At 44.6% G+C, this 27,585-nt stretch overlaps 1 protein-coding gene across 2 annotated transcripts in view; it reads left to right on the plus strand.

Annotated features, from left to right (window-relative positions):
• Positions 1–27,029, plus strand: part of LRR1 (leucine rich repeat protein 1) — a 38,587-nt gene extending 11,558 nt beyond the window's left edge. For both annotated transcript variants that reach the window (XM_086937279.1, XM_086937280.1), the window contains exons 3-4: positions 1,818–2,545; positions 25,978–27,029. In XM_086937279.1, the coding sequence (XP_086793405.1) occupies positions 1,818–2,545; positions 25,978–26,230 (981 nt within the window). In that variant the 3' untranslated portion in view covers positions 26,231–27,029. The remainder of the gene's footprint in view (positions 1–1,817; positions 2,546–25,977) is intronic.
• Positions 27,030–27,585: the final 556 nt, after the last annotated feature.

A 27,585-nucleotide genomic window follows, 5' to 3' on the forward strand; every position in this document is an offset into this window, starting at 1 on the left:
TCCTGGGTGTTGTAGTTCACGAACACCTTGTGGACTGACTACAAGTGAGCAGATTACATCAGGGAGGCGGGGCGGACCCTCTACCAATAAGAGGGAGGCAGAATTCAGTCCATGTGTTTGGAAGCTACCTGGAGACTTGGGCGCTGATGAAGGCTGATCCTAAAGCCGAAATGCAGTTCTAGTTCCCTGAGCTAACTATAACTTATGCCCCGCAACGCACGGCTTATGACCTTGTGTATTAGATCACTCATAACATGATCATTGACATCCCTGATGACCTCATCCAGTGAGTGCGTTTCATAAAAGTTTCTCAAAATTGAAGATGTATACCAAGCTTCAGCTCAAGTTAAATTAATATTCTTTCTGTAGTACTAATGAGTGATACTATTTCTATCATATGATATCTGATCTATAATCCTGTTTTTAAAGCAGGTGTACTAACCTCTACACTGATACGTCCGCTGCTGATGTATGTATATGGTAGTGCTTTGCAACATTCTAAGCTGGTTCATTGAGACTTCATTCCACAGTGATGGCTGAGTATAGTTGTTTTATGACATACTGACGAGTTTCCTTAGACCTCTCTCCTTTGTGATTAATGATTGCAGTAGTAGAGTGTAATAAATTAATCTGTTCACTAAGACCTTTCTCTAAGGCAGGGTGCTCCAGAGTCCGTCCTGGAGGACCGAATCAATGTCAGATTTTTTGCAAATCCCCATTTTGATAAATGTAGTTCTCTTCAAAATATGGCCTGGATTCGGCCCTCCAGGACCGACTTTGGGAAACCCTGCTGTAGGGTGATGGCTCAATGAAGCAGACATTTACAACAGATTCACCTTTCTGCTCACACCTTTCTCCAGGATAAAGAATAATTTTACTAGTGGGTCATCCGCTAAGACCTCTCTACTGGTTGTGTGTGGCAGTGATTTGTGAGCATTTGCACTAAAACCACTTTCCAGGTTCACGAATGGTGGTGGTGTGGTTTGCAATACACTAGCCTATAGAGATCGCCGTTTTACTCTGGCCCCTAGTGTTTAGAGTAGGGTTTAGAAAAGACTGGACTATACGCTGAGAACTGTCGCTTACGTAATAAGTGAGTGTAGAAGTTAAGGTTACAGTGAGCTCTGTGCTGTATATCTCTCACTTGTTTCTTATTTTTAAAAATTAATATATAAATGGTATTTTATGTATTTTAAGTTTACTTTGTTGGATGATGTCACCAGTGATGTCATTTGAGATGTCGTCAGTGAAGTCACTGACCATGTCATGAGTGATGTAATATATGATGTCATAAGCAGTGCATTGCAGGGACATAAGTTATAGTTAGCTCAGGTAACTAGAACTACTGAATTTCTATTGTTTTCCATGTGTAGAATCTGAGCCGAACTGTAACGTCCCTGTAACCTTTCGGGTTTTCAGTAAAAAAAAAAAACAAATATATATATCTCAGCCCACTCCTAAGATGAAAGCAGGTGTGTATATATATACATATGTATATATACATATACATACACACACACACACCCCTCGCCCCCCCCCCCCCCAATATTGGACTTAACAGAAGATGTGTCTAGGTGAGGAAGATGTACGCACCTATTTTAATGCTGCACTTGATTTGTGCCTCCATGTGATGGAGGGGAGCTGCAGGCACTTAGCCCAGCTCTGAGTGGTAGCATATGTAGATTAATAATAGGGTTTTTTAAAACATGATCTGGATTAGCTGTTTGATGCTGTTCTACCTATTATCATGCCACTGTTCATGTAACATTGACGTTTAAGAATATATTTCAACTTAGAACGTGTGCTCTTATTTTTAGGCAAATGCCAACATTTTGAAGACCTTCCTTTCTGCAGTAAGACTGGCAAACCAAGGATGTGATGTTGAATCGTTACCTCTATCTTCACTTACACCAGCAAAGACCTCCGAAATAGAAAAGCCTAGAACCAAAATGATCATTACATCCAAAAGAGATTACCCTCTAACCACAAGCTTCCCCTACTCCTTGGAACACCTTCAGACCTCTTACTGCAAGCTTGCAAGAATTGACATGCGAATGCTTTGTCTTAAAAAACTTCGAAAACTTGATCTGAGCCACAACCACATCAAAAAACTGCCTGCAACAATTGGAGATCTTACCTGCCTCCAGGAATTGAACTTGCATAACAATCATTTAGAGTCTTTTCCAGTAGCATTGTGTGTATCTACATTACAGAAGTCTCTGCAGTGCTTAGATCTCAGTCAGAACAAACTTAAAGCACTTCCCATTCAGTTTTGCCAGTTGCAGGAACTTGTTCACTTAAAATTAGATGACAACGAGCTTATACGGATTCCGTTCAAGTTCGGGCTGCTCTCTAAGCTCCGTTTCCTGTCAGCAGCCCGCAACCAACTTCCTTTTTTGCCTCAAAGTTTTCAAAAATTATCTCTTGAAAGTTTGGACCTCTTTGGGAATGCATTTGAACAAGCAAATCCGTTAGTTCCCAGCATTCAGCTGACAATACCATTGACATTATTGGAATCTGCAGCCAGAGCAACAGTAAACTACAGGTAAGACTTGCTAGCTTTATTCATTTAGGAGGTCCATAGAACTGTACAGTTAAACATAAAACATGTTGTCATGTTAAGGTAATACAAAAATGCCACATTTAAAGATTCTGCATTTTTTGTTTTTCTTGGAAAAAAGCAAAACTTTTGAAGATTACATGTAGCGGCAAACAAGAAATCGATGTGTCTCGGGGGAAAAGGTGCCACAAGGGCGGCAAAGAGTGTCGGAACACAAAATGTTAATTTGCAAAGCGAGCATGAGGAAGGTAGTGGAGGGTAGCATTATACCAAGCATTTTATTGTAGGTGAGGCAATAAGTGATGGCTGGGCAACTAATAAGTGTTTGTATTTGTTGAGTAGAATGGTGGCAAAATAAATTAGAATATCTCCCTATGTATGTGACCACAGAGCTTTCTCAATACAAATTTTGTTTTGCAAAATAATCTTGTTAAAACATGCCTATCGGAAGAAGAATTATCTGTATGGTTTACCAGAATCAAATGGAAGTGAATTGTGACAAGTGAAAATGTCCCTGAACACAATGGGTTTTGTAAGCAACTGTGTCTGAATTAAAATCTTCACTAGCAAATTCATGTTTTTTTCAGATGATTGCTTTTTCTGTGGTTGTCTGCCTGATCTTTACATCATTGAGGAGTGTGACTTATGTGGAGACACCACGCAAAGAAATTGTGAAACCGTAAGCTTGTCTGAAGAGTGCTTCTGGAGGAAGTAACTGAGCACTCTTTCTTTGGGCCTGACCACTGCAAAAGGGCTAGTAGAGATGATTACTTCACTCATCTAGTGGGGCCCAATCGAACACTGGGCCATTCAAATAAAAATGTACCATCACTGTTGATCACAGTTCATGTTGAGGCCATAGACATTGAGTGTTTTAACAGCTACCCGCTCAGCATGTTTCCCCATTAAGTGTTTCGTATTGGAATCTGAGGTTGTCAGTGTATATCAACATTTAAAAACCCTTCATTGTTGATTCCTGGGTCAGCACTGTTCTCAAAATGCTTTAAAATCCAGACCATAGCTGTCAGAGCACTGAAAAGAGGATCAAGAAGGTCTGTCTGCTATCTGAAAATTAGGAGTTCGCTGATAAAGGGTGTAGGCCTCCAACCTCTACCTTGTGAAGATGATGGCCCCCTGTCTCCTCAAAATAATGATCTTTCGTCCACCTTTGCATCTACAGTGCGTAGGGGTACCTTTGCCACTCTCACCAACATTAGTGTCTTGAGGCAGACATCCCACAGGGAGGAAGTGAACTAATTGCAAGACGTTTTCTAGATAAGCACCCCTGTCGCGACCACCGCTCGCAGCACTCCAGCCCCTCACCGAATAGTTCGGCCTCCACTTAACGGATCTCTCATCAGACTGGTCAGGTAGGTGTCTCAGGTACTTCAGGTCACTACGTGGGTCCTCTAGATCAGCCCACCCTCAAACAGCAGTATAGAAGCCTTGGATGTGGGTCAAATACATACGACAAGAGGGATAGTGTCTGCGAACAGCCTCTCAGCACAGGGAGCACCCAACACTAGAATCCAGTCAACCGCCAGTCTTACCCGGTCAAGTGGGGCGCAGCAGAGGACATGATGCAACCGTACCACAATCCCCAGAGGTCCACAGGATGTGAGCATCCAGCACCTCGGGTCTTTAAGGAGGTCTCCGTGGCACGAGCTCAGGCGACAGCTCGGGTCTCTCTGTCCACCGCCGCACCCTCCGCATTATCCGGATCCTCCAAGCAGTCAGACGGGCGGCAAGAGGCTAAGGAGTCCCCAATTATAAATATGGGCCTTAACTGTGGCCATAGGCGTTTCAGCCCAGGTGTCTTTCGGCCTCTAGCTCGCCGCCCCACACAACCTGGACCGGTCAGAAGCAGGGTCTCCAGAGCGCAGTGCAATATGGCCATGCAGTCTTCACTACGGCCGGCAGGGGGGGGGCCAAGTCTGGTCCCGAGGTGCAGCAATCCACAGGCGGCCCCCACGAGTACAATGACGATCAGGAGGGACCCGCAATCGCCCGGGCCCCCGGATCGCACCACTTCAATTAGATTCGGCCAGGGGAGCAGCCACACTTCCGAGCTGCCACTCGGCCCCCACCAGGCACCTCGCATCGGCCGGAGCCCCGCCGCAGGCGCCCAGGTTTCTCCGGTCGAGTCTTCAAATACAGGATGAGGCATGGCCGGGAACTTACGGTCAGCGCCACCGATGTTGACAACTCCGGCGCTGGCCGCCTATCCACTCTGGTCCACGGCGGCGGAGGCCCAGACTTCACGGGCGTGCCGCTCCCGCCCACCATCACGCCACGGGCCCAGAGCGACACCACTTGCACACCACCAGGTCAGCCCCTCAAAGGCGCATCAGGATGGTAGAGGGCAAGGCGCGGGTCACCGGGAGCTACAGGCCTATGAGGCGATCTTTGGTGCCCACGTAGCTCCGCCTCCTGCAGTCTCGAATTTACATGCATATTCTCCTTGATCTCATTAATGCTTTGTTTGATTATCTTGTAATTTTCCATGAGGTTATGAATAGAGCAGAAAGTCAAGCCTAGTGCAGCTTGGCTCCCACAATCACAAATCTTAGTTACTTTTAAGACATTGCAGCCATGAATATTAGCAAAACATCTAGTGCTGCCTGTACAACAAGTACCCAGCATAAAGGTATATTTTGCACCACCCTCCATTGGAGTTAAAATAAGACAACAGCACAAGAAATAAACTCCCAGACACAAGAATACCTTAATCAGGGGGTTGAATCCTTCTTGATTCCTGAATGGTGTAGCCATTTCCATAAGGTGCCATTCCTCTTAGTCAAAATCAAAAAATGTTCCCCAAGAACAAAAGCAGATGAATGAACTTTTTTTAGGAAGGAAGAAATGTCACAAACCTGCACCTCAACTTTATTTACTGTGCTTCCAAGCCCAGGACTTGCTGTCTTAGATTCCATGGGCCAGAGGCATAGATCAGGGGGGACATGGTTTTACTTGTCGATATAATAGCTGGCTGTAAAGTGAGGTTAAGGTTTTGCATAACTTATGGGTACATGGTATTCTTTGAAAATAGCGAGAGGGGCTCAAACAGTCCAGAGACAGAGCACCTATATTGACATGCAAATAAAAAGATTCCCTTTGGACACACCAATTTCAATTCAATTCACTCCATTCAATCACAATACTGTCAAATTAATGTTTTATATACTTGGAACACCTCCATAAGGAATACAGTGAAACAAAAATTAAAAAACTAAATGTAATAAAATATCAAGATAAAAAATCACAATGTCAAGTCATTAGATTCAATATATCATAAAAACATTTCACTAGACTCACTCTAGTTCTGAAGGACAAACACATTTTCCCATACAAATATCCTACATGAAACCGTACATAATAATGGCGAGACCTATGTATTGCATGGAAGGATCATAAAGGCAAGTCAACTGTGCCTTTACAAGGTCAATTTTAGATAGTTATAAACAAGACAAGGGGCAGTAAAATCTGGCCTCGGTGTTTCTTGTCCCAATTCGAATTTAACCCCTTCCATGCTGATGACGAACCCCAGCCGTCATGCACTACGGTGCTCGTGTGCTGATGACGGCTGGGGTTCGTCACAGCCCGCCCCTGTTCGTGTTGTTTACAGCACACCAGGGGAATCGCGGCCGCATGGAAGGGGTTAACAAAGATAATATGCGTTGACGCGTTTCGGTGGGACCAACTTGATAATGCCACCTTCTTCAGGACTTGAATAAATAATATTCTTCCTTTAGTTCAAACCGTATATCTAACAAAACAAATATAAAACAATTAAAAAACAATAATAGCACAACTGAACTATAATAATACTCACTTTGTGCACATTGCTATATCTAGACATATTACCACGATATAAAACAATAATTATTTTACATATTTCATTGAGATCAGGGCGATATACCACCCCAAAACACCATACCAACAAATACTTTATATACAAAACAACAGTTACGTACGTGGTAGTTCCATATATCTCCTATAGAGGTGTTCTGATACCTATTACTAATGACATCACTTCACCACACCTTGTCCAACTTAAATATAATTCATTTCTTGCTGAGATAGGCGGAGGAGAAAAGGACTTCCATGCCGACACACTGATGCGAGACGCTGAGGCTCCTGCACGCAGACACTCCAGCTCGCAGTGGTCTGACATCCCTTATGAGGTGTCCATTTCGAGACTAAGACGGGGTCCCACAGTCTCGCACTTTGGGTAATAGGGTGACTTTATCCTAGAGGGATTCTTGGCTTTACACCCACATACATGCTAGGTACACTTAGGTACATCTAGTTAGGGACCCATCGTAGGAGTACACATTTTTACTCTCATGTATTTTATATACTTGCATGTATTCATTGTTTAGCACAATGGCAGAAATCTACCATCCTTTTACTCTGTAAGTGCTTAATATCATTTATATTTGTCTAATGGTTGTTTGAGCACACCAATTTTACACTAGAATGAAGCTGGTTCAATAAATCCTTATTGAGAAACATCCCCACTGATGATTCTGAGTATCTTGCTGAGCACGTGTGACTGAGCGAAAAGTACACTGTTTCCCCGATTCTGAGGGATCAGGGTTGTCATGTTCGATAGTTGCCAAGAACTATTCTCACCTTGGTAAGAGGGGTTTCTCGTGGTACAGTGAGCTAGCTGGTATACAGGCTGACATATCCGGTAGGGGTGTCCAGAATCATTCCAACTCCTATCCTACAGTATATGTTGTCGAAACGCACAGCCCGTATATAGGTTTAAAGGAACTACACGACAATGGCTACTCTTCATCTACTCACATTGCGCAGTAGGTCTAATAGGAGCATGTGCAGCATGTGCAACATACCTGCAGGAGGTACCATTGCCAAATTCAAGAACCAGTAAAGTAATCCTGGAAGCATCGCAATCTTGGACACCATTTTCAGAAGGTTGCACTCGTACACACCCTGTTCTGCGTGGTATAGATTTATACCAAGTTATTTAAACATCCTACACTCATTCAGGTCGTACATTTGAGGTAGTAGATAAATGTGATTGGTTGTTTTTATGCAAAGGGTACAATCATGATTTGAACCAGTTGATTGATTGGGCCTTACATTTCAGTAAATTGTTCTAGCAGTACAGTCCTGGGAAGATCTTGTGACGGGTCATAGAGATAAACAAGCATTTACAATGCAATGGTTTCGCCTTTGGAAAAGTTAGAGCTATTGGCATTGCTCACACACAGAGCCCCACACACAAATACACACACACACACACACACACGCAGTCGGACACACACACACAGAGCCAGACACACACACACAGAGCCAGACACACACACACAGAGCCAGACACACACACACACAGCCAGACACACACACACACAGCCAGACACACACACACACAGCCAGACACACACACACACAGCCAGACACACACACACAGAGCCAGACACACACACAGAGCCAGACACACACACACAGAGCCAGACACACACACACAGAGCCAGACACACACACACAGAGCCAGACGCCCACACAGAGCCAGACGCCCACACAGAGCCAGACGCCCACACAGAGCCAGACGCCCACACAGAGCCAGACGCCCACACAGAGCCAGACGCCCACACAGAGCCAGACGCCCACACAGAGCCAGACGCCCACACAGAGCCAGACGCCCACACACAGAGCCCCAGAGCATAATTCCAAGAGCCGCACGCAGTGAATTCCGGCACCACCCACGCCCCCTATCACCTTTCTGCAGCTCACGGGACGCCGCCCGCACCCGGCCTGCATCCGCCTCTGCCACCATTAACTGGGGCTAGGCCGCGCCGCACTCACTACCTCCGGGACTGGGTACACAGGGGCCCGCCTTCACTGCAGCGGCGGCAGTCACCAGCTCCAGACTCCCCCTGCTGGCAGGACCAGTGCACCTCACGTAGGCCCAGGCTCTTTATATGTTATTTATTCACTGCACAACGAGGCGCTCGTGTGGCCTCCAGAAGCAGTTCCTTAGCCCACTCCACACTTAGACCGCACGCCCGCAGGCTCTCGATCCCAGCTCCGACGGGGGGGGGGGGGACATGGGGTGAGGGGTTTGGGGGGGGGGGTTACTGCTCACCTCAGCTTGTATCTTCACGCAATCTCGTACCCCTGATCCAGGCTAGTACTGGCACACCCTGTTGTGAGAGCGGCCTGCGCACATGCACGCTCGTGAGCCGGCTGCCTCTGTGTGCCCTAAGGTTGGGAAACATTTAAGAAATGCGCCCAGGGGCGAATTTCTTCGAAAAGAATGATTAATCTACCAATAGGCGCAGGCTTCACGGGCGCCAGAGAAAAGTGAAAAACAGCCAAATATTTGTGGCAGAGGCCGGCGGAGGACAAACGGGCGAGAGGTCGGACTCCCAAAGAAAAGATCCGTCTGGGGTTGAGTCAACAGGCATTTCAAGTAGATTTGATAATAGTGTCCAGTTTTCTCTCTCCTGTAGCGGCAGTTGTGGTATGAAGGCTACCGTTCCCTGCCTATCTCTGGATGGCAGGCACCCCATGGACTGTGAAGGGCAGGGCATGTCGCCCTCGCCTACCCCCATCCGGGCTGTCCTTTGAAGCCACTGCTCTTGACGAAGGCTATGTTCAGCTTGACGCAGAGCAAGTTTCTTAAATTTTACGTCATCGGAGAACCAACGTTGTGCTTTCTTGAGGTCTGAGTGATTCAGAATAACAATGTGAATAGAAAAGAATAGGACATGTCTAGCTCTGATAGCACCTGTCAAGCTGCTATGAGAGAGAACATGCATACTAAAGCTGCACATTTAAGGACAGTGTAGTAACACTACTATACATGAGAGCTTGCAGTCCATCTAAAGAATCCAGTCTCTATTTTTCCTACCTATTACAATCTAGTGATGACATCACTAGTCAGCTGTGATAAGAACATGATGTGTCAGAAATGCTTGAAGCATTTACTGCTGTTCTGCCAAGTCTACATAATCCTGTTCTCTTAAATGTCAAAACTGCTGACTCCATTCCATTCAAAAAGCTGTATTCTATTTTTTACAATCATAAAAGCATATGCAACCAGCAATACATCAGGAATACAGTTTAAAACAGATGGCTGGCATGAATTCGTATAAAACCCAATAAAAAAGAGAAGATTACAGATCAATAAAACCAAAGGTTAAAAAGTGAAAACATTGGATTTATCGACATTATATATGTAAAATATAAAAATAATTAAATCAAATCAAGGACAAAGTGCAATTTGGCACGCCCTCAAGATCCAAGCCCAGTCTAGGACTCTCCCAGTGGCTCCTATTTGTTACTTAGCTTCTTCCATGGTGGATCCCCATACTCAGCCCCCAAGGATCTGGAAACCTCAATAGAAGCACCTACCTCTCACATTATGACCCACCAGTCACCGCTTCCCCTCTGGTACAAATAATGGCGGGTCAACCAGAAAACCAGTTGCCTCTCTTCTAGATTTAATGTAAATGTTATATGAACCAATACATATACTGTGTGTGCCTATATATATCCCCCCATATCAACACAAAAATGCCTCTCGAAACCAAAGCTTCACTAAAATACAACTTTCATTCCTAACCCCCTGACAAAGTTAGGAAGACCAAGCCTTGATTAGTGTAGCTCTCCTAAAAAAAGCAGATCTGTCTCGAATCAGAGAGTGTATTAATGTTTTCAAGCAACACTGGCCAGCTGCACATTAAGGGTCACCTATATCCCTGTTAACACTTAGAGCTGAGTGCGACTGGTTGATGCTCTGCAGCAGGACTCCAGCACTAAAGCTCTGCTTGGGATGGATTACAGATCAGCACGCAGGAAATGTCAAACTGGAACATAAATACTATGAATTAAAACCAGTGCTCTGCTAAAAACGTAAAAATAGGGGTTCATTACATATTAACTCACAGACAGTTTTGGCAGGCAGGCCCCTGCTGGCATCTGCCATTTTGCAAAGATTCCATTTCTATGGCAACACAAAATGAAGAGCTAATTATGAGTTTATTTAGTATCTAGAACACTAAAAGAGAACACAGACAACAAAGCAGCACAGTTTACTAACAGTAAAAAGTCTCATTTTGGTAGCTTCCACTGCAGAATTCATTTATAGTATAGACAATTTTTAAAGAACCTCATGAGACACAAACACTTTGTAGCACACTTTGAATTTTCTACACACTGCCTGCCACCTTTCCCTTCGTAACTGCACGTCGGAGTGCTATAGTCTAAACTGTTTTATGGCAATGTTATCCAACATCGATTTACAAAGGTTGCAGTATCTCCACATTTCCATGGTAACCACTGAGTATGCAACATTTCCCATTTAGATTCACTGTATGCAAATGTACCTCGTGTATATCCTGAAGCATGGAACTGACCCCCTGGACGTAAACCACAGCACCTAATCGGGTGCAGTCCGCAGCTTTCTTCCATGAATTACTTGGGATCAACAAAGCGTGCAAGGAGCCCCTGGCCCCCCATCCACTGGCAGACCCCTCCCTTCCCCGCCCGGACCGACCCTTGCCCACCCTGAAGAGTGACCCACGTGAGGTTGGGGGGACTCACCTTGCACCAGCCGCTTCATCTCGTTGTACCGGGCCCACATGAAGTTCTTGCCCTCCTGGGACGGGAAGGGGGCCGGGGCCGCCGAGGAGAAGCTGCGGCCGCCGCCGTGGGCTGGTGGCGGGCAGGGGGGAGGCGGGGGCGCAGGGGGGGCGGGAGAGGAACGGACGGCGGGAGGGGGCGGGAGAGGACACAGGGGGCGGGAGGGGGGCGGGAAAGGACACGAGAGGAAAGGACGGCGGGAGGGGGCGGGAGAGGACACAGGGGGCGGGAGGGGGGCGGGAAAGGACACGAGAGGAACGGACGGCGGGAGGGAGGCGGGAAACGTGGGGACGGCGGGAGGAGGGACACAAGGCAGGACAGCAGGCTACCACGCGCACACCGTGCAAATCGCCTCCCACTGCCTCGTGCAACTACTCCGGACGTTCGATGAGACTCTTAACTGTGAGCGCCTCGCGCCGGGCCAGATCCTTCACCCAACCCTCTGGAGCTAACCACGCCCTCTTTCTTTCTAACACCCCGCCCATAGCAGAGCTCGAGCCAACCCCTCCTGTCTAGCCTGCCTTAGTAACATGAGGGGCGCGAGACCAAGGCTCGGAGCCCGGACACCGTCACGCCGTCCCTAAACCAATAGAAAAGTAACAAGCACCTACGAGGACAGGGGGGGGCGGGAGAGGAACGGACGGCGGGAGGGGGCGGGAGAGGACACAGGGGGCGGGAGGGGGGCGGGAAAGGACACGAGAGGAACGGACGGCGGGAGGGGGCGGGAGAGGACACAGGGGGCGGGAAAGGACACGAGAGGAACGGACGGCGGGAGGGAGGCGGGAAACGTGGGGACGGTGGGAGGAGGGACACAAGGCAGGACAGCAGCAAGCACGGCCCGGCCGGAGGAGACTCGGGGGCGTTCCCGGCGTCGCGTGACGTCGGCAAAAGCCAAAGAATCTCGGGAACGCCCCCGTGTCTGGTCCGGCATTGATGGACAGGCCCCTCGTCCAATGGCTAGGCTCCATTTATGGAGCTAGCCAATGGGACGGGGGGCGTGTTCCAGAGTGCCTTACTGTACTCAATAGATTTCTCTGGAGGAGGAGCCTAACGGCTCCGTCCCCCAGCGAAACCTAAAAAGGATGTTGCCCACATAAAGGGATATATATACGGAGTTCCAGAGAAATTGACTGTGCTTGAGGCACTCATGTTATGCAATGATTCCATAGTGTTTGCGAACAGGAGTGGAACTTGCAGACATCCCTGTGGTAGCCTACTGGACCCTCCAGCTACCGGATATCATCCTTGCAGTATGGACCTTGCAGGCAGGGATGCTTTTACCTTATCAGTTGCATAATACCAAGGAACAACCACTGTATCCATAAATTACACAGCCCATCCACGGAATCCATCTTGTAAGTCTTAAAAGCAAAAATAGTGCCCTCAGTCAATTATGGCCATTTAATCTTCCCCGGAGCCCTTACCAACTTTTATATGAGTTTTCAAATTGCCGCATATAAGAAAGTGCTGGGCATCCCACGACAGGCCAGGAGAACCAGAGTAAGGCTGGAGCTGGGGCTTTCTCTCCCCGACATCTCTTGCCTGGGAGACACAATAAAATATTACATTAGCACCTTGCAAGCCCCGGGATCAGCATTGAAAGCGCAAATTAAACCCATCTTCGAAGAAAGCGGATCCCCATGGCAAGCGCAACTGGCAGTAGCCAACCAATTGCTGGAAATAGAGGTGCAAAACCTGGCCAATACGAATATTTCAATTGCAGTATGGAAAAGAACAGTGAACTGACAGGTAAAGCAAATATCATTCGCAAGAGATCTCGTTAGTCTGCATCATCACCAAAATCTCTCCTCACTGGATGCCTCTTATAAAGTGGGAAAAGCACAGCCCTATCTTGAGCAAGCACTATCTGTTCAAACTCGAAAAAAGATCACTTGTATGAGGCTCCTGGCATTACCCATAGTGGAGTTCAATCCAAGCTGGGCCTATGTAGATAAATCAATAGCATGCAGACTTTGTGATTACCACCAGGAATCCTGATATCATTTGTTGTGTTGCTGCCCATAGTTAGCCAGTGAGAGGCATTGTTTGGTCATTCCAATCTGTAGAGCTCAGGGCCTCAACCGATGCTGCGAAATTTCAGACTTGTGTTTTTCGTCTACAGCAAGTCAAACAGCAGCACGGCTGGGGAAATTCACAGACCTAATTAGTGTAGGACTGTCCGCAAATGCAGAGCCGCAAAAAGAAAACTGTAGGACTGGAAAAATTAATGCATCTTGTTTTTAAACTACATAGTTAGAATATGACATTTTACTGAAGGTTTTATGCTGAACTGACTGGAAAAAAAAATTAGGGAATATAACTTATGTCGTTCTTTTGATAACTATTTTTACATTGTTAGCATATTGTAATGATTTTAAATAATCGAACAATAAAAGCTTTTTCAACTTTCAACTGTATCCGTATCAAGTTCAGGAACCTCTGCTAAGAGAGCCTCCGCTGTCGAGAAGGGGAGAGAGGGATGGAGCCATCCCAGCCCACCATTGTGTAACTTCAGCAGGCGGGGAGTCAGTAACTGCACATGGCTTTCTAAAATGCCAACTGCAGACAATCTGCACCAGGAGTCTTACTACTTGTCAGCAAACCAGTCACTCTATTGATCTCATTATGTATAATATCCATATCAAGTTCTTCTTGGTCTTCTAATGAGATAGTGGGAAGATGGGCCACTTCTAAAAAGAGCATGACCATCTGCACATGTCTGGGCCACACTACTCCTTAAAGATATTATTTCTTTTTACTGTGTATAGTGGATTGTGCAGTTACCCCTGCTCTATCTTTAGGAGCCAGGCCAACAGTTAGCCATATATGTATATATTTGTTATTCAGGCATTGCACGCGCTCTAATAGAGCAGTGCATGTTTTCCAGTGCTCTGTAAGGTGATCCATTAAGGAGTTGTGCCTCTACTATTGATTATGTTTTTATTTCCTCCATCTTAGAAGACTGTTTAAGTGCTGAGGTCATGGCGACCACAATCCTATTAGACTAATATTGAAAATTGCTCCTAAGCTCGTAAACAATAAGGAGTGTGGCGCTATGAACTTGTTACCCTCCACAGATAATTTGAGATTAGTTTGGCGGGGTATTGAAAATATGTTAACTGCTTACTCGCCACTTGTCGACAGTTGACATTTAAAGACCATAACCCGGATGTAATCGGTGCTTTTACCCAACTGTGTGAGGGTACTAAACAGTTGTTGTCAAGGCCTACTACGAAACCTCGAACAGGATCAAGATGGTTTGATAGAGACTACTCATTAGCTAACAGGAAGCTCCGCAAGACACTGTCAATAACCCCTAGAGACCGGGCTCTTGTTAAATCTCTGAGACACCATTACAAGACAGTAATTACACGAAGGAAAGATGAAATCCCAAAGAATCATTGGGATAGCTTAGTGTGTAGTGCATCTTTAAAAAACGAAAATGGCTTTTGGGCGGCAGTTAAAAAGCTTTGGACATTGGGACATCCCCTGACCGCTATTAGTTGCAATATATCTAGCAACTTTTGGGTGGCTCATTTTTCCAAAATCTACTCGGTCCCAATTGGACAGGAGGATTCATATGAATATCTTGCGCCTAACCCAATTGATATAACTTTGCTACAAGTGGAGAATGCAATCCAACAAAGTTTGGGTAACGAAGCCCGGGCCCTGATGGGTTGGCCATCGATCTTATTAAAAACTAACCAGATTTTTGGGTGCCTCTTTTATTGAATGTTTTTAATAATTTCACTTGTGCTACAATTCAGAGTACGTGGTCCATGAGTATTATTGTACCCATTTTTTTAAAAAGGTGATCGTTCTAACCCCAGCTGTTACAGACCTATCTCCCTCATTGATAACACCCTGAAAATTCTGGGTAGGATTCTCTATAACAAGATAAGGTCATGGGCCGAGGGAGATAAGATTTTAAGGCCGTGCCAACTGGGGTTTAGAAGTAAAGTAGGCACGGTGGAACAGTGCCTAAACCTAAATTTGATTATTGTCAAGTACACTGTTGCAAAAAAATACTTGTATATCTCGCCTTTATGGACCTTACTTCTGCGTTCGACCTCCTCAACAGGTCACGATCATGGTCTATTCTTTTAGAACAAGGCCTTGAAGAAGCCCTAGTCCACCTTTTAGCGTATTTGCTCAGAGATCTGCATTCCCGGGTGAGGATCAGCCAGGACGGGGACGTATCAAATGACATCAAAATTGATAGAGGAGTTGGACAAGGGTGCGTTCCAGCACCCCTTCTTTTTATTCTATATATTAATGACCTACATGACTCACTAGTAAAACTCACTCACGCTGTCCTGAGAATAAACAACAAAACACTCCCCGCCTTATTTTATGCTGATGACGCTGCTTTAATGGCACGCGCCCCAATTGCCCTACGCGAGGTTTTGTAGATTTTATGGCTCTTTTAGACTTGAGGACTAATTTTAAAAAATAGTTTTTAATGGTTTGCGGTCCGAAAAAGCGCCCTATTAATAAAATCACTGTCAATTCGGATAGTTTACAAAGCACTTGCACTTTTTCTTATCTTGGGTTAGTTTATGCTACTATTGGCTCCTGGTCTGACCACATGGCACACATCAGAAGTAAGTTGTCACAAAGTAGTAACACAATTTTGGGTCTACCCCAATCCAAAAGGTCTGAAGTAGTTTTAGCCCTTAAGAATTGTTTAAACTACAGTGTGCCCGCACTGCAACCTATTGAGCAGAAATTTGGGCTTTACCAAATGTAGTAGCATTCAAAGTGAAGAAAACAGACTATGCAGGAAACTTTTGGGAACCCCGATTCCCTCCTCTGTATATGTGTGCCACAAAGAACTGAAACTCCCTTATATTGAAGATTATATTCGGGTGCGCCCAGCACTGTTCTGAGTTGCAATTTGGAAGAATAGCGTGGCAACCCTCACTGGAGACCTAATCATTGATTGCCTTAGATGTGAGAGGGGTGGGGACATACAATGGCTTGCTGCTGTAAAAAAGAGCCTTTAGAGCATGAACCACCTGCGCATCTTTTCAAATCCAATCTGAGTTAATTAGTTAAAAGGTGATACAAGAGGCACTGTATAAAAAGTATAGTGATGAAAGGCATCAGAGAGAGATCAAGAAAACCTCAGTTGAAAGGTATATGCCCATAGACGATTGTTCTCACTTGCTTCCCAGATATCTTTTAAAACTTATAGGACACTAGGAAAGAGGTCTGCTATTTCGCTTAAGGGGCAGGCACTATGAAATATTTATTATGTTTCCCTCTGTGCTACATTGCTGATCTTGATGCCCTGCCCTGCCCATGCAACGCATATAGTAATAAAACAATGCTGCATTGTTTATTCTTTTGTAGTTTTTATTCTAAATTTACAAAAGGCTTTTTGATACCTTATTTTAAAAAAACGCGTCATTTTCAACTTCAGGGCAGCCTTTATGGAAGTGTTTAAACTAGAGGAAGATGAATTAATTTTCCGCGTAGGTTCATTCCTGAAGTCAGCTGTACCGTCACGCAAAACTATGGGTACTCAATGAAGGTCGTTAGAACTGCATATCATCATTGTAATGTTGTTAAACACACCCTCTCGATTTTGAATATGTTTATATGACACATCCCATAAATTGTGGTTCATTTTAGTCGTTATAAACGAACTGTACCTCTTTGCCTGAATATGTCTTTATGTATGGATTGTCTTTCTTCTTTTTATTGTGCTTTTATGGATATTCTATATTCGAATAAAGATATTTTGAATTGAATTGAGGAGCTCTGTTGCACTACCTTCATCTCATGGTCCTTCAGAAGGTGATTGCTGCTCTCAAGGGACTTACTTACACCCCTTGTACCGTCTTGACATGCTCCCCTCATTACTACCTTGAATGTGAATTTGTTGCAGCATTTTGCAGTATAATCGTTAATGTCTGGTCCTGCAGTATTACAGGCTTTTGCTTCCATGACTGTATGCAAATAAGATACTCTAAACAGTTGTGAACAGTATGGGACAATGATCCAACAGTCATACCTAATGTTACGTGAGCTCCCAGTCAAGTGCATAATGGTGAACATATAGTCTGCTTTGGTATTGAGCTGGTCGACTGCCTTCTATTGGGAATATTCTCTATTATCTGGTGTTCTCCCTGCAGGCGTCACCCAGTTCCATCTGTCCACCCAGTCTCTAAAGTCTCAGGCTGATTTGGCCACAGGAGTTCCCATGGGTTAGGGGAAAAACTTATCCTGTTCCATGTTAGTACACAGTTGGTGATCTCCACAGATCAGATGGCCTCTAATTCTAGTGTCACCATCATATTGGACAACCTCAGTATATGTATTGCATTCGAAAAGTAAACACAGAGCATGCATGATTGGATTTGCCTTTGACACCACCTGAGAGAAGGATATACCTGCTGTAGCAGTTCATAAGTGCGTTGGAAAATGGGACTCCTGACCTCACCCATGTAAGAGTTCTCCTGGCACTAGATGAGAACTGCATGGCAAATACCTGTCCTCTCCATTTTTGAAACTGTTGTGGCTCCCCCTCACCCTCGTGGACGTGGAATTGCTGTACTAAGGAATGTATACTGGTTACATTTTGAGATTGCCACCATCTTCGTTACAGGGATCATATATTGCAGGTATTCACCCCAGAGGGTCAAGTTAAGGGTTGAAATATCACCTGCTACTCAAGGTGCTGCAGATAAATCTCTGGGGTTTTGTCACAACCCTAACACACACATCAGGCCTACAGAATCCCAAACAGCAGGACATTCAATACCATGAGGACCAACTCTCCTCACCACATACTCTCCAAGGGCAAAAGTACAAAGAGCTTTTGCAACATACCCAGCAAAAGTCCAAGAAAAGGTGATTTTACAACTATAAAAAAATAAAGTTAGAAAAAAGTGTGAAGTTCCTTGAAATGATTACCAGAGAAAGGTTGAAAGCAGCAATATCAAAATATATGAAGGTCAAACAATGTTTAGTGCTGTACAGGGGACCAGTGCCCCATCTGTCCAGGCTTCATGAAAAAAAGGTTGCATTGCCCAGTGAATATTAAACCTTGACCAGGCCAGTATCCCAAGCTAAAGGAGTCTGTCCACTGTCATCGGGGTGAAACCGGGCACGGGAAGCAAGTTAGTTGTTGAGTCCTCTACGGCAGAGTCAAAGCTTCAGAAGTTTGCCTCAGCAGCCACAGACTAATCGGCTGACCGATATGGCTTTGCTTCGTCCAGTTGTGTAACTAACTATTGCTTCTTTTGCCTTCCACCATTTACACATGGGTTGGTCAGCCCCCACCCCTCCCATTAAAAAAAAAAAAAAAACATCTCCTGTTGGCCTGCATCTGTTCCACTGAAAGGGTGGCTAAGATGAATCCCTCTCTCAGGGAGCACCTGTGTCCATAAAAAGGTGAATTTTCCCACCCATCTTGACTGTCCTCTTTACAAGGAAGAGCAAAATATTCTTAATGTGAAGTTCCTGAAGGTGGTACGTTATTTTCTTACTCACCTTCCCTGGAGAAGGCTGGGATATCATTACTGTAGCAGTTGTGTAGGCAGTGGGCCCAGATTTCTTGGCCCTTGAAGGATTAGGTCTCTATAGTGCAGGCAATCGCATGCCTCTGTCAACATCACGGCGGCAGCGAGACTGGCGCTCTGAGCTCCCTCAGTGGTAAAGAAGCTCTGGAGTCTTTGAGGCCATTAACTAGATGAGACAGTTTTTAAGCAAGAACCTCATATTAGGTAATGCCGCACATTCAGCTGCCTAAATAAACATAAATTGTTGCCATACCTATTTTTAGTATCCTCAGCCCTGTTTTCCAGGTAGTGGATATGCTCAGTCCGGCCAGCTGCAACATTTCATGCCTCAGTGTTGGATTATTCCCTCTCATGTCCTTCACTTTCTTGCAGTTTGTGTTGGTCTGAATGCAGCAAGTTAACATGGACTGCCATTTTATTTTTTTACTCCATCACAGTCCTAGTGTCCTGAATGGCTCGCAATGTATGGTTGAATTTGCTATCTTTTACAGCAGTCTGTGGACCTGGCACCATCGTTTCTCCATCTTACAGCACAAGTCTTGCTGCAGTACAACACAGTTGCTGGCACTAAGACATGGGTCCTGTTCATCCATCGGTTGCCTGTACTCTTCTGCGAAGTCAAAGAAGAGCTTGTGCCACAGGTTATTCTTTTGACAGTAATTGATTGCAGGCTAAAAGGGGTTGCAATTGCAGGGTCCTGAGTTTGCTGAGGTTTTCAGAGCAGTGACAGAATATCTTGGATAGCCTATGTAGCACTACATTCCCCAGACTGTAAGTCTCACCTATGTACCTACACATTAGACCCTATTGCCCAGGGGCTTGCAGAAGGCAGCACTTAGCAGCAGAGAAAGGTGCACCGACAAGTACAGTCAAGTACAATAGTTTAACAGGCACGGTGCAGACTTCTTTCTTCTTCCATTACACTGTCCAGGCTCACAGAACCTATCTCCAGAGGTTCTCTGCCAAAGCGCTCCCCTATTCCTTACAGGGCAATTATGGATGGGTCAGGGGACTTAGGATGGCCTCCAGTAGGCTCACCAACTTCTCTGTACGGTAGGCCTAATGCCCAGGCATGTGTAGTTCAAATCGCTGCCCAGAGGCCTGGCAATCCAAGCACAGCTGCACCAACCGGGGGATCCAGCTATCTCTGCCCACCTTAGCTGCATTGTCCACACAGCTGCCCAATACCAGGCTCTTTAGAGGAATTGGGCTTGCACAGCAACTGAGGGACTTGTGCCATAACACTCTTGGTGAGTTCAGGGGTTTCCTCCCTGCTGTGTAGTCTAGATACCTTGGTCTCGACCTGCAGGATGTGATCGTTAGAGGAAGGCGAAGTCTGAAACTGCTATGCCACACGTCCTCTGTCAATGATCGTTTGCTCCACCCTTTATCATCCCAGCTTAAATTAGACCTAACGAAAGCTCTTTCATTTTGAACAGCAGCAAATTCCCTGAATTCTCAAAAGTAAGAAAGTGTGGAGGGTGGTGTCCGTAGGCAATTAACTGAAAAGTTCTCTTTGGAGGGATTAAGAATTGGCTCTGATAGTGATTATATAAAGTCTTTTGCGGAGGACCGAGATGTGAGCCAAAGTCAACATATTCTTAGATAGATTAACAATAGGAATACGCATATCATTAAGGTTTAAGTTATTTAAGGGGCTCAATGATAGCCCTTCAGTATTGTCTGACGTTCTCCTAGCTGAAAGTTCCCAGCTGAAATTATTGCTTCTATTAACACTTCCCTGTCCTGCCATGGCTTAAAGAAGGTTTATTGTATTCGGGGTAGGGTGTGCTTCTCAGGTCTGTACTGCTTCCTTCTAGACGATCTGAGTTACTCAAATCTGCAGAATATTCAGAGAATGTTCCAACTCTGATTTTTGTATTTGCCTTCGCTGTTTGTGTTTCCGCCCCTGGGATATATACCCGCAGTTGTTTAGCTCAAAGTGGTTTAACTCTTAAGATTAATTTTCCTGACTTTTCCTAAATGAGTTTTCGCATTTAGAAGTGAGTAAGTTTCCAGAATGGCCATTTATAATTCGGGTATTCCTGCCAGTTCCTTTTTATTCTGATGTATGGCTGTATCAAATCCAAGTCAAGGCAAAAATGTGGGGCTACCCCACACAAAAAATACTAATTTTTAAAATCCAGGCTAATGAATGTCAATGAAGAAATTAGTGTTTTGGTGTATTGATCATATATGCGTGACTGGAGGTGGGTATAATGCTTGGAAGGAGAATATTTGTTATCATGGGCATAGAGGTGATAATTGGAAACTGAGGAAGACCATGTCGCTGAGAGTGGTGGTCTATAATGAGAAAAGAACAGGGCTTTACACTGAACTTTGAGGGACACCAACCGGAAGTGAAGTAAGTGCTAATGTCATTGAGTCCCATGCCATTGTAGGAATGGCATTGGAGGTAGAAGGTGATCTGGTGGTGTGCTAGAACAATGATGTCTACTTTGGAGAGGGGGGTAGTGTTGGGTGATCCAAGGGTGTGGGAGACAATTTGACATATAGGTTAGAAGTGGGTCTCTTGGTCTTTTCAAATGTGACTGTTGGTTTTGTCTCTATTTCTGCCCCCCATTTTTTCCCTGTTAATTGATGTGATTTTGACTGAAAGTGCACTGGGTTCTTGCTAACCAGGCACCCTTGGCAGAGATGTTTCTGAAAACAGTGCAGTTGTTTACCCAATTAGCAAACCCTTTAGCACCCTTTCTAAGCCCCAAGTCAATGATGCCCCTGATTTCTGGGACTGAGATACCGAAGAGGGTCCCTAGGGGCTGCAGCATGAATTTTCCCCCCCTAAGGAACCCGTCACCAAGCACAAGCAAAGGCTGCCTTGGCAGGCTGTGTGTCTTGGTGCAGACAAAAGTGAAAACATGACAGGCCAGACATCCCTGTGTGCCATGTTCCCACACTGCAGGTAATATTTGCAAGTCACTCTTACAGCAGACGTAATGGCCCTATGGAAAAGTGCTGCATATTAAATGTGAGGGCATACCTGCATGAGCAGATATGCCCCTGTGCTGGTCAGTCCTATCACTGCCAGTACAGGTGACGTGGGAAGCCATTTTAAAACATGTGTTGGACACTGGTGAAAATGTGTTTCCCAGCTACATGATGGCTTCACTGAAGATAGGGATGTTTGGTATCAAACCTCTCCTATTGATAAACCCACACAAATTCCAGTGTTGGATTTACCAATACATGCACTCAGAGTGCACCTTAGATGTGCGCCTGAAAACCTACCAGCTTCTGGTGTGCTCCCTGACTCGTTCTTGCCAGCCTGTCACCCGAGACACTGTTCTGACCTTTCCTGGGTGAGATTATTTTGCTCTCAGAAGACCCAGAACAAATGTCTGCCTGGGAAGGGGGTGTCACACCCCCTCTGACAGGATGACTTGCTAATTACCCCTCCTAGGACGGCCATTTTCAAAGAGTGGCTGCCTTTGAAATGTGAATCTGGCTTGACAGGAGAGGAAGCCAACAACACCCCCCCCCCCAATGTCCCTTTGGCACCTGGACAGGCAGGAAAATTAGCTAGTCAGGTAGGCTTGCCACCCGGCAGATGGTCTAAACTGAGTTGGACACATTTTTGTGTTAGCACACTTCCGAACTCTGGGACAGGGGTGTGCCTACACCCCACAAAGAGCTTGGTGACCCCAAGGCCCGGTAGGCAATTGGCTACTACCCTACACTCATGTTAAACGCCTAAATTCGGTATTTAGGGGAGCCCCTGGCTCTAGAAGAGCAGATCCCGACGACCTACACAGGAGAAAACCGAAGAGCCGCAAAGATCAATTGTCTTGGCCCCAGCCCTGCCAGCCTGTCTACTATTCCCTGTCTAAACTGCTCCAAAGACATCGCATCCTGCAGCTGTCGTGTCTCCAAAACCTGGGAGGACTGCTTTCCTTCAATAAAGAACCAAGACCTCCTATGGAACAATGGAACTGTTCGCTGCAGAAAGAACAAAGAAAGGTCTCTGGAACCGCCGAAACCTGATGCCTGAAGTCACCACTGCACCAAGCCAGAATTGTAGTGGGCCAATGGGGCCATCGAGGTCCCCCAGCATTCCAAAGCCCTACTCCATCGTAGTTTCACCCCTTGTGGACATTACAACGATGCCTGCAGCCTTAGCACCCAGGCCCCTCTACCAGGACTGCTCCCAGTAAGAAAGCCTAAAGACACCTCTCACATGTCGCCCCTGGGCCGTGGAAAAGAGGACCAAAGGTGTCCCTACATTTCAGAGCATTGTGAGGCTTGAGCCCCTCTGTTGGCTCAGCCTGACTGGTCCCCTAGTCAAAGCCTGCAGCCTCTTTTCACCGCATCCATTCTCCATAAAATAACATTGGGCACCCAACGCTGCTTTGCACCTCTGCACCGGGCTGCCTAGTGCCACATGTGGTGTTCTTCTGGTGCTGCCTTGGACCTTGCCCACCACTTAACGTAACTCCTGAAGAAGGGTCCCATAAGTTGCTGTACTATACATGAATGCAGTATTAACTTTTCCTCCCATGGTATAACATTGCAGCTTCCAGAAAGTGTCAACTTTTTGAATAAAAAAGAATTTCTATTTAAAAACGTACTTACCTGATTGATTTTCTTCTTCTTGACTCGTGTCTCATTTATTGACCATTGCGTGTATTTTCAGATGTTGTGCACTCCTCTGTGATAAGCCTAAGGCTGCTCGACCACACTATCCCTTATTCGTGATGGGCACTTTGCTCATTTGATACTGCAGGTCTCTTTTGGTTGGATTCTGGCCCACCTCCAGGGAGGTATTGCTTGGGTATCTAATCTAAGATGAATAATCTGCATAAAGGCTTTATCAGATGAACAAGTTACTTAACTTTGGTAAAAACCTATCTGGTAGAGAGACTATCTAGCCGCAGATTCCTTACTGATCCTCGCATCCTCCCGCTCTGCCAAATGGTTCAGTATGGTCAACCTTCTGTGGGCCTTAGCAATCCACACCAGTATGTCAGCATTCTTCGTGTCTCTGCTCTTCTAAAGTGTAAAGTTGTGAAAAGACAGACGTCCTCATGCTTGGATGGCACCTATATAGGTCACTTCTAGCATGACTGGTACTTAGCCAAGCGACGCCACATGCCGGGGTACTGCTAGAAAATTTCTGGATCCAGTCTGACACCAGGGGATTATTATAAGGTCAGGATTCCTTGGCTAGACAGAGTCCCTACCAGATAAGGTGTTACCAAAAGTATGCAATGTGTTCTTTAACTCATCACTTGCTCTGGCACTTTTCAGTCTTGGTGCCTGCAATTTGGTCCTGCTTCGTTACCCTGGCTTTGCTCACCACATACCTGCAAAGTCAATAACTCTGGAAGTACTGTGTCCAGTTCACATGAGTGTTGCTTCATGAATGAGAATGAAATTATAAACAAATCCTCTTGGTAATGACCAACCTAATAAAATATATATAGTTTTTCTATAATATGCAAGTTATGCTCAATCATAATAAGTTTTGTTTATTTTTTTCTCTATAGACTATTTTGTGGTTTCTGTTTGCAATTTCATGGAAGCTGTAATATGTAATAACCTTGGGCTGGGGGGGGGGGGGGGGGGGGGGTTGTTATTAGAACATTGGAATGTTGGGAGCTCCATTGAAAACAATGGAGTGCTCCGGGCTTCTAATGGCTGGTAGAAGCTCGAAGCTACAACATTGCAATGTTTGTTCAGAGCTATTGCTGTGAACAAATGCCTCACAGAGCTTGGGCTCAGTGAGGCCTTTGTTTTAAAAATTAGAACATTCTGCCCTGTTGGGCGAAATGTTCTAATAGCCTTAAAGCCTTCCCTAGCGGGCTCTACTGGCCATTAAAGACGACTCCCTTGTTACAGGCTCAGGTCTTTAACACTGGAGCACAACATTAATGGCTGGTAGAGACCGCTACGGCGGGCTCTAAGGCTATATTGGTGGTGTTTCATGGATACCCAGTGAATATTGAAAGTAGATGTGTATGTTCACAAGCCAGATTATTGTGTCTCACTACATCTTCCTGATTGTTTTTTTTTTTACTGCCTTTTTAAAGTTTTATCAAGTGTTATTCAAGATATATAGTTAATAATTCCCTGTGGTACTGTTTTTGCCCATGTGGTTTGAATGAGTTATACATATGAAAGTTGAATAATATTTTGTTACTAGGTTCATCATTACCCAGGGGCCATTTCTGGGATTTCTTTTAAATAACCTTGTCCTCTTGGAGGGCTACTCTGGTTTATTATCACTATGAATTAGAATGCACATCATGATGCTTGACACCATAAGGATTACCCAAGCATTGAGACAGCTCAAATGCTAGCTTGCACTCTTTACCACCAGAGCCTTTGGCCATTAATTTTTATACTGTCACATGTTCTTGTTCTTATTTTATCTCTGGTGGAAGAGATAGTTTTGCTCCTTTGTTTTTGTCAGAACAGATGAACCTTCGGTAGCAGTGTATTTCGCAAGTATGATACATTTTCATATCCATCTTTTGACTCTGTTCTAGGTAGTTATATTGGAATTATCATATATTTTGACTATCTACGACTAGCAGAGTGTTTTCAAAGATTTCTAAAATAATTTCAAAGTGCACTGAAAAATAATTACAACTTTTTTCACTTCCCAAGGTTCCAAAGCGTGTTTTCTTCATGTGTAGAAGTGATACGTCACTGTGTACTGGGTTATTGCCTAACATTATCAAAGATGAATTTACTGAAAGAGTGCAGATATGAATCCGGGCTAGGAAACAGAAATGTCATAGTAGAGGAGGTAGGACATGAATTAAGATCATGTATAAAAGTGTGTGAGATGTTAAGAGGGTCACTGAACACTTAGCAATTTATCGGCTCACCTTAAAGCAAACTCATTGCAAGGTATTGTTGTTGCTTGGATCTTTACAGAATGAAAATGAATAAATAAGTATTGCATAGACAGCAGAAGGTTAACTAGTATATCCTCTGGGACACTTTTACTCTCGCCAGCCAAATGGTATCCTCCCATCAAACAGTGCTTGGAATTGGTGGACATATGCCTTTTCTGCACACAGTTGCCCACTGATTCTGAACTCTTTGAAATATGGACACACTTTGGCAATACAAGTGGGGTGGGAGGGGAGGGCAGGGCATTGGTAAAAGGAAAATAAATGGCAATGAAGGCTTTAAGTAGATAACCGCTGGACCGACTGCCACCAGTTTGGTCCATGGACAAAGAGATTTAAATATATTCCTTTCACTTGTAGTAATATTTGCATTTTTTTCACTGCTTTCTCACAGGATTCCTTTTGGGCCTCATCTGATTCCTGCACATGTGTGTGAAGATTTGGAAGTAGCCAAATCTTGTGAATGTGGGAAATCCTGCCTACGATGCTATATCCAGACGACTGTTACTATGAATCTCCACCTCGTATCTCACACAGTGGTCCTTGTGGATAACATGGGAGGCACAGAAGCACCTATTCTCTGCTACTTTTGCTCGCTTACCTGTTATTCACAGTTTCTTGACAAATACCTACAGAGTAACAGGTGACCTTTATGGTTTGTGGTAGTACGACATATAAGGTCTTCATGCAGTAGATGTAAAGATTTAAAACTTACATAATTAAGAGACTGCTTTTAAAGGTATTGCCCCTAGTTGAATACCAAAGGAATGTATCCGGAAACCATTCCCATTGTTTGTTACATTGTGGTGATGAGGTTGAATTATTGGTTTTATCCACACTAGAAATGTACCTAATAGGTTAATGATTTGATGTGATTTGTTGTCCAGTTTATGGTAGGTTTTTATTTGCTCACTGTGTTACAAAATTGACATTTCTGCCGACCTGCTTTTCGTAACCCACTATTTATTCTAATGAGCTGCTCCACTTTGTTTTCATCGGAGGTTGTGCTTACTTTAATAGCTCCACCTCTGTTTTCTACAGTTGAAATACACTGTAGATAAAGAGGCCGTAAGACATCCATAATATTTATTATGAATATGATGAAGGTACTAGGGTCTTGATGATTAAGGTTTCCAGCACCTGTTTAATAGTGTAATATAAAATTCATAAGTACTGAGGGCACCACTTTCATTAATTCATAACGTTGAATTTGATTGTCTAAAACACGCATTCGATATTGGCATACCTAGCAATTCTCAAGAGCATGTTGCACTTGAATTACATTTTGAGCCTGAATTTTATAAGCGTCCGTTTTCTGAGAAATGTATATTCATGGTAAACCGGGGTACACAGATTCTTAACAAAATTCAATTCATGCTGGATATTTTTTCTCCAAAATAAAACTGTATTTTTGCATTTTAATAAATATTACATAATTTGTTTTTATATATGGTATCGTTTATTTGGTAACCGTGATTTTTATTTTCTTTCAGGCATTCTTCTCATGACTTTTATTTTCCTAATTGATCACTGTTGCTCTGTTTGCACAACATTCTGTACAACAAAGTCCAGCATGGTTGCGATCTACTAGTGTTACCGACTGCAGGCTGAGGATATGTAGTTGGGATCAGCTAAATATACCTCGGCCTCAGAAGACTAATTCTGTACTACTGTTCTAAGTGCTTAAATCAAAGAGCGTTTAAGGAGTGAGCTTCAGTTTTCTAAAAATGTACCTGTTGTTTCTGGCCAGTTCTTTCATAAACAATGTACAAAATGGAATGTAAGTGTGGCTCTTGGCAAAACGCATGTCTGATTCCCATGTTGCCAACAAGCCATACCATGAAGCTCACTTGTTTATTTTAAGAAGACTTTTTGGAGACTAATATGCGGAGGAGCTTGTTTTGTATAAAACACAGTTTTCAGTCCAAGGATATATTTCATAACTGGTGTATATTTCGAGTGACTACTCCCATAAGCCCCCGGTCCTGCAGTCTTGTGTGGG

Source organism: Lissotriton vulgaris, chromosome 9 (genome assembly GCF_964263255.1).
Source record: "Lissotriton vulgaris chromosome 9, aLisVul1.2, whole genome shotgun sequence".
NCBI classification, from domain to species: Eukaryota; Metazoa; Chordata; class Amphibia; order Caudata; family Salamandridae; genus Lissotriton; species Lissotriton vulgaris.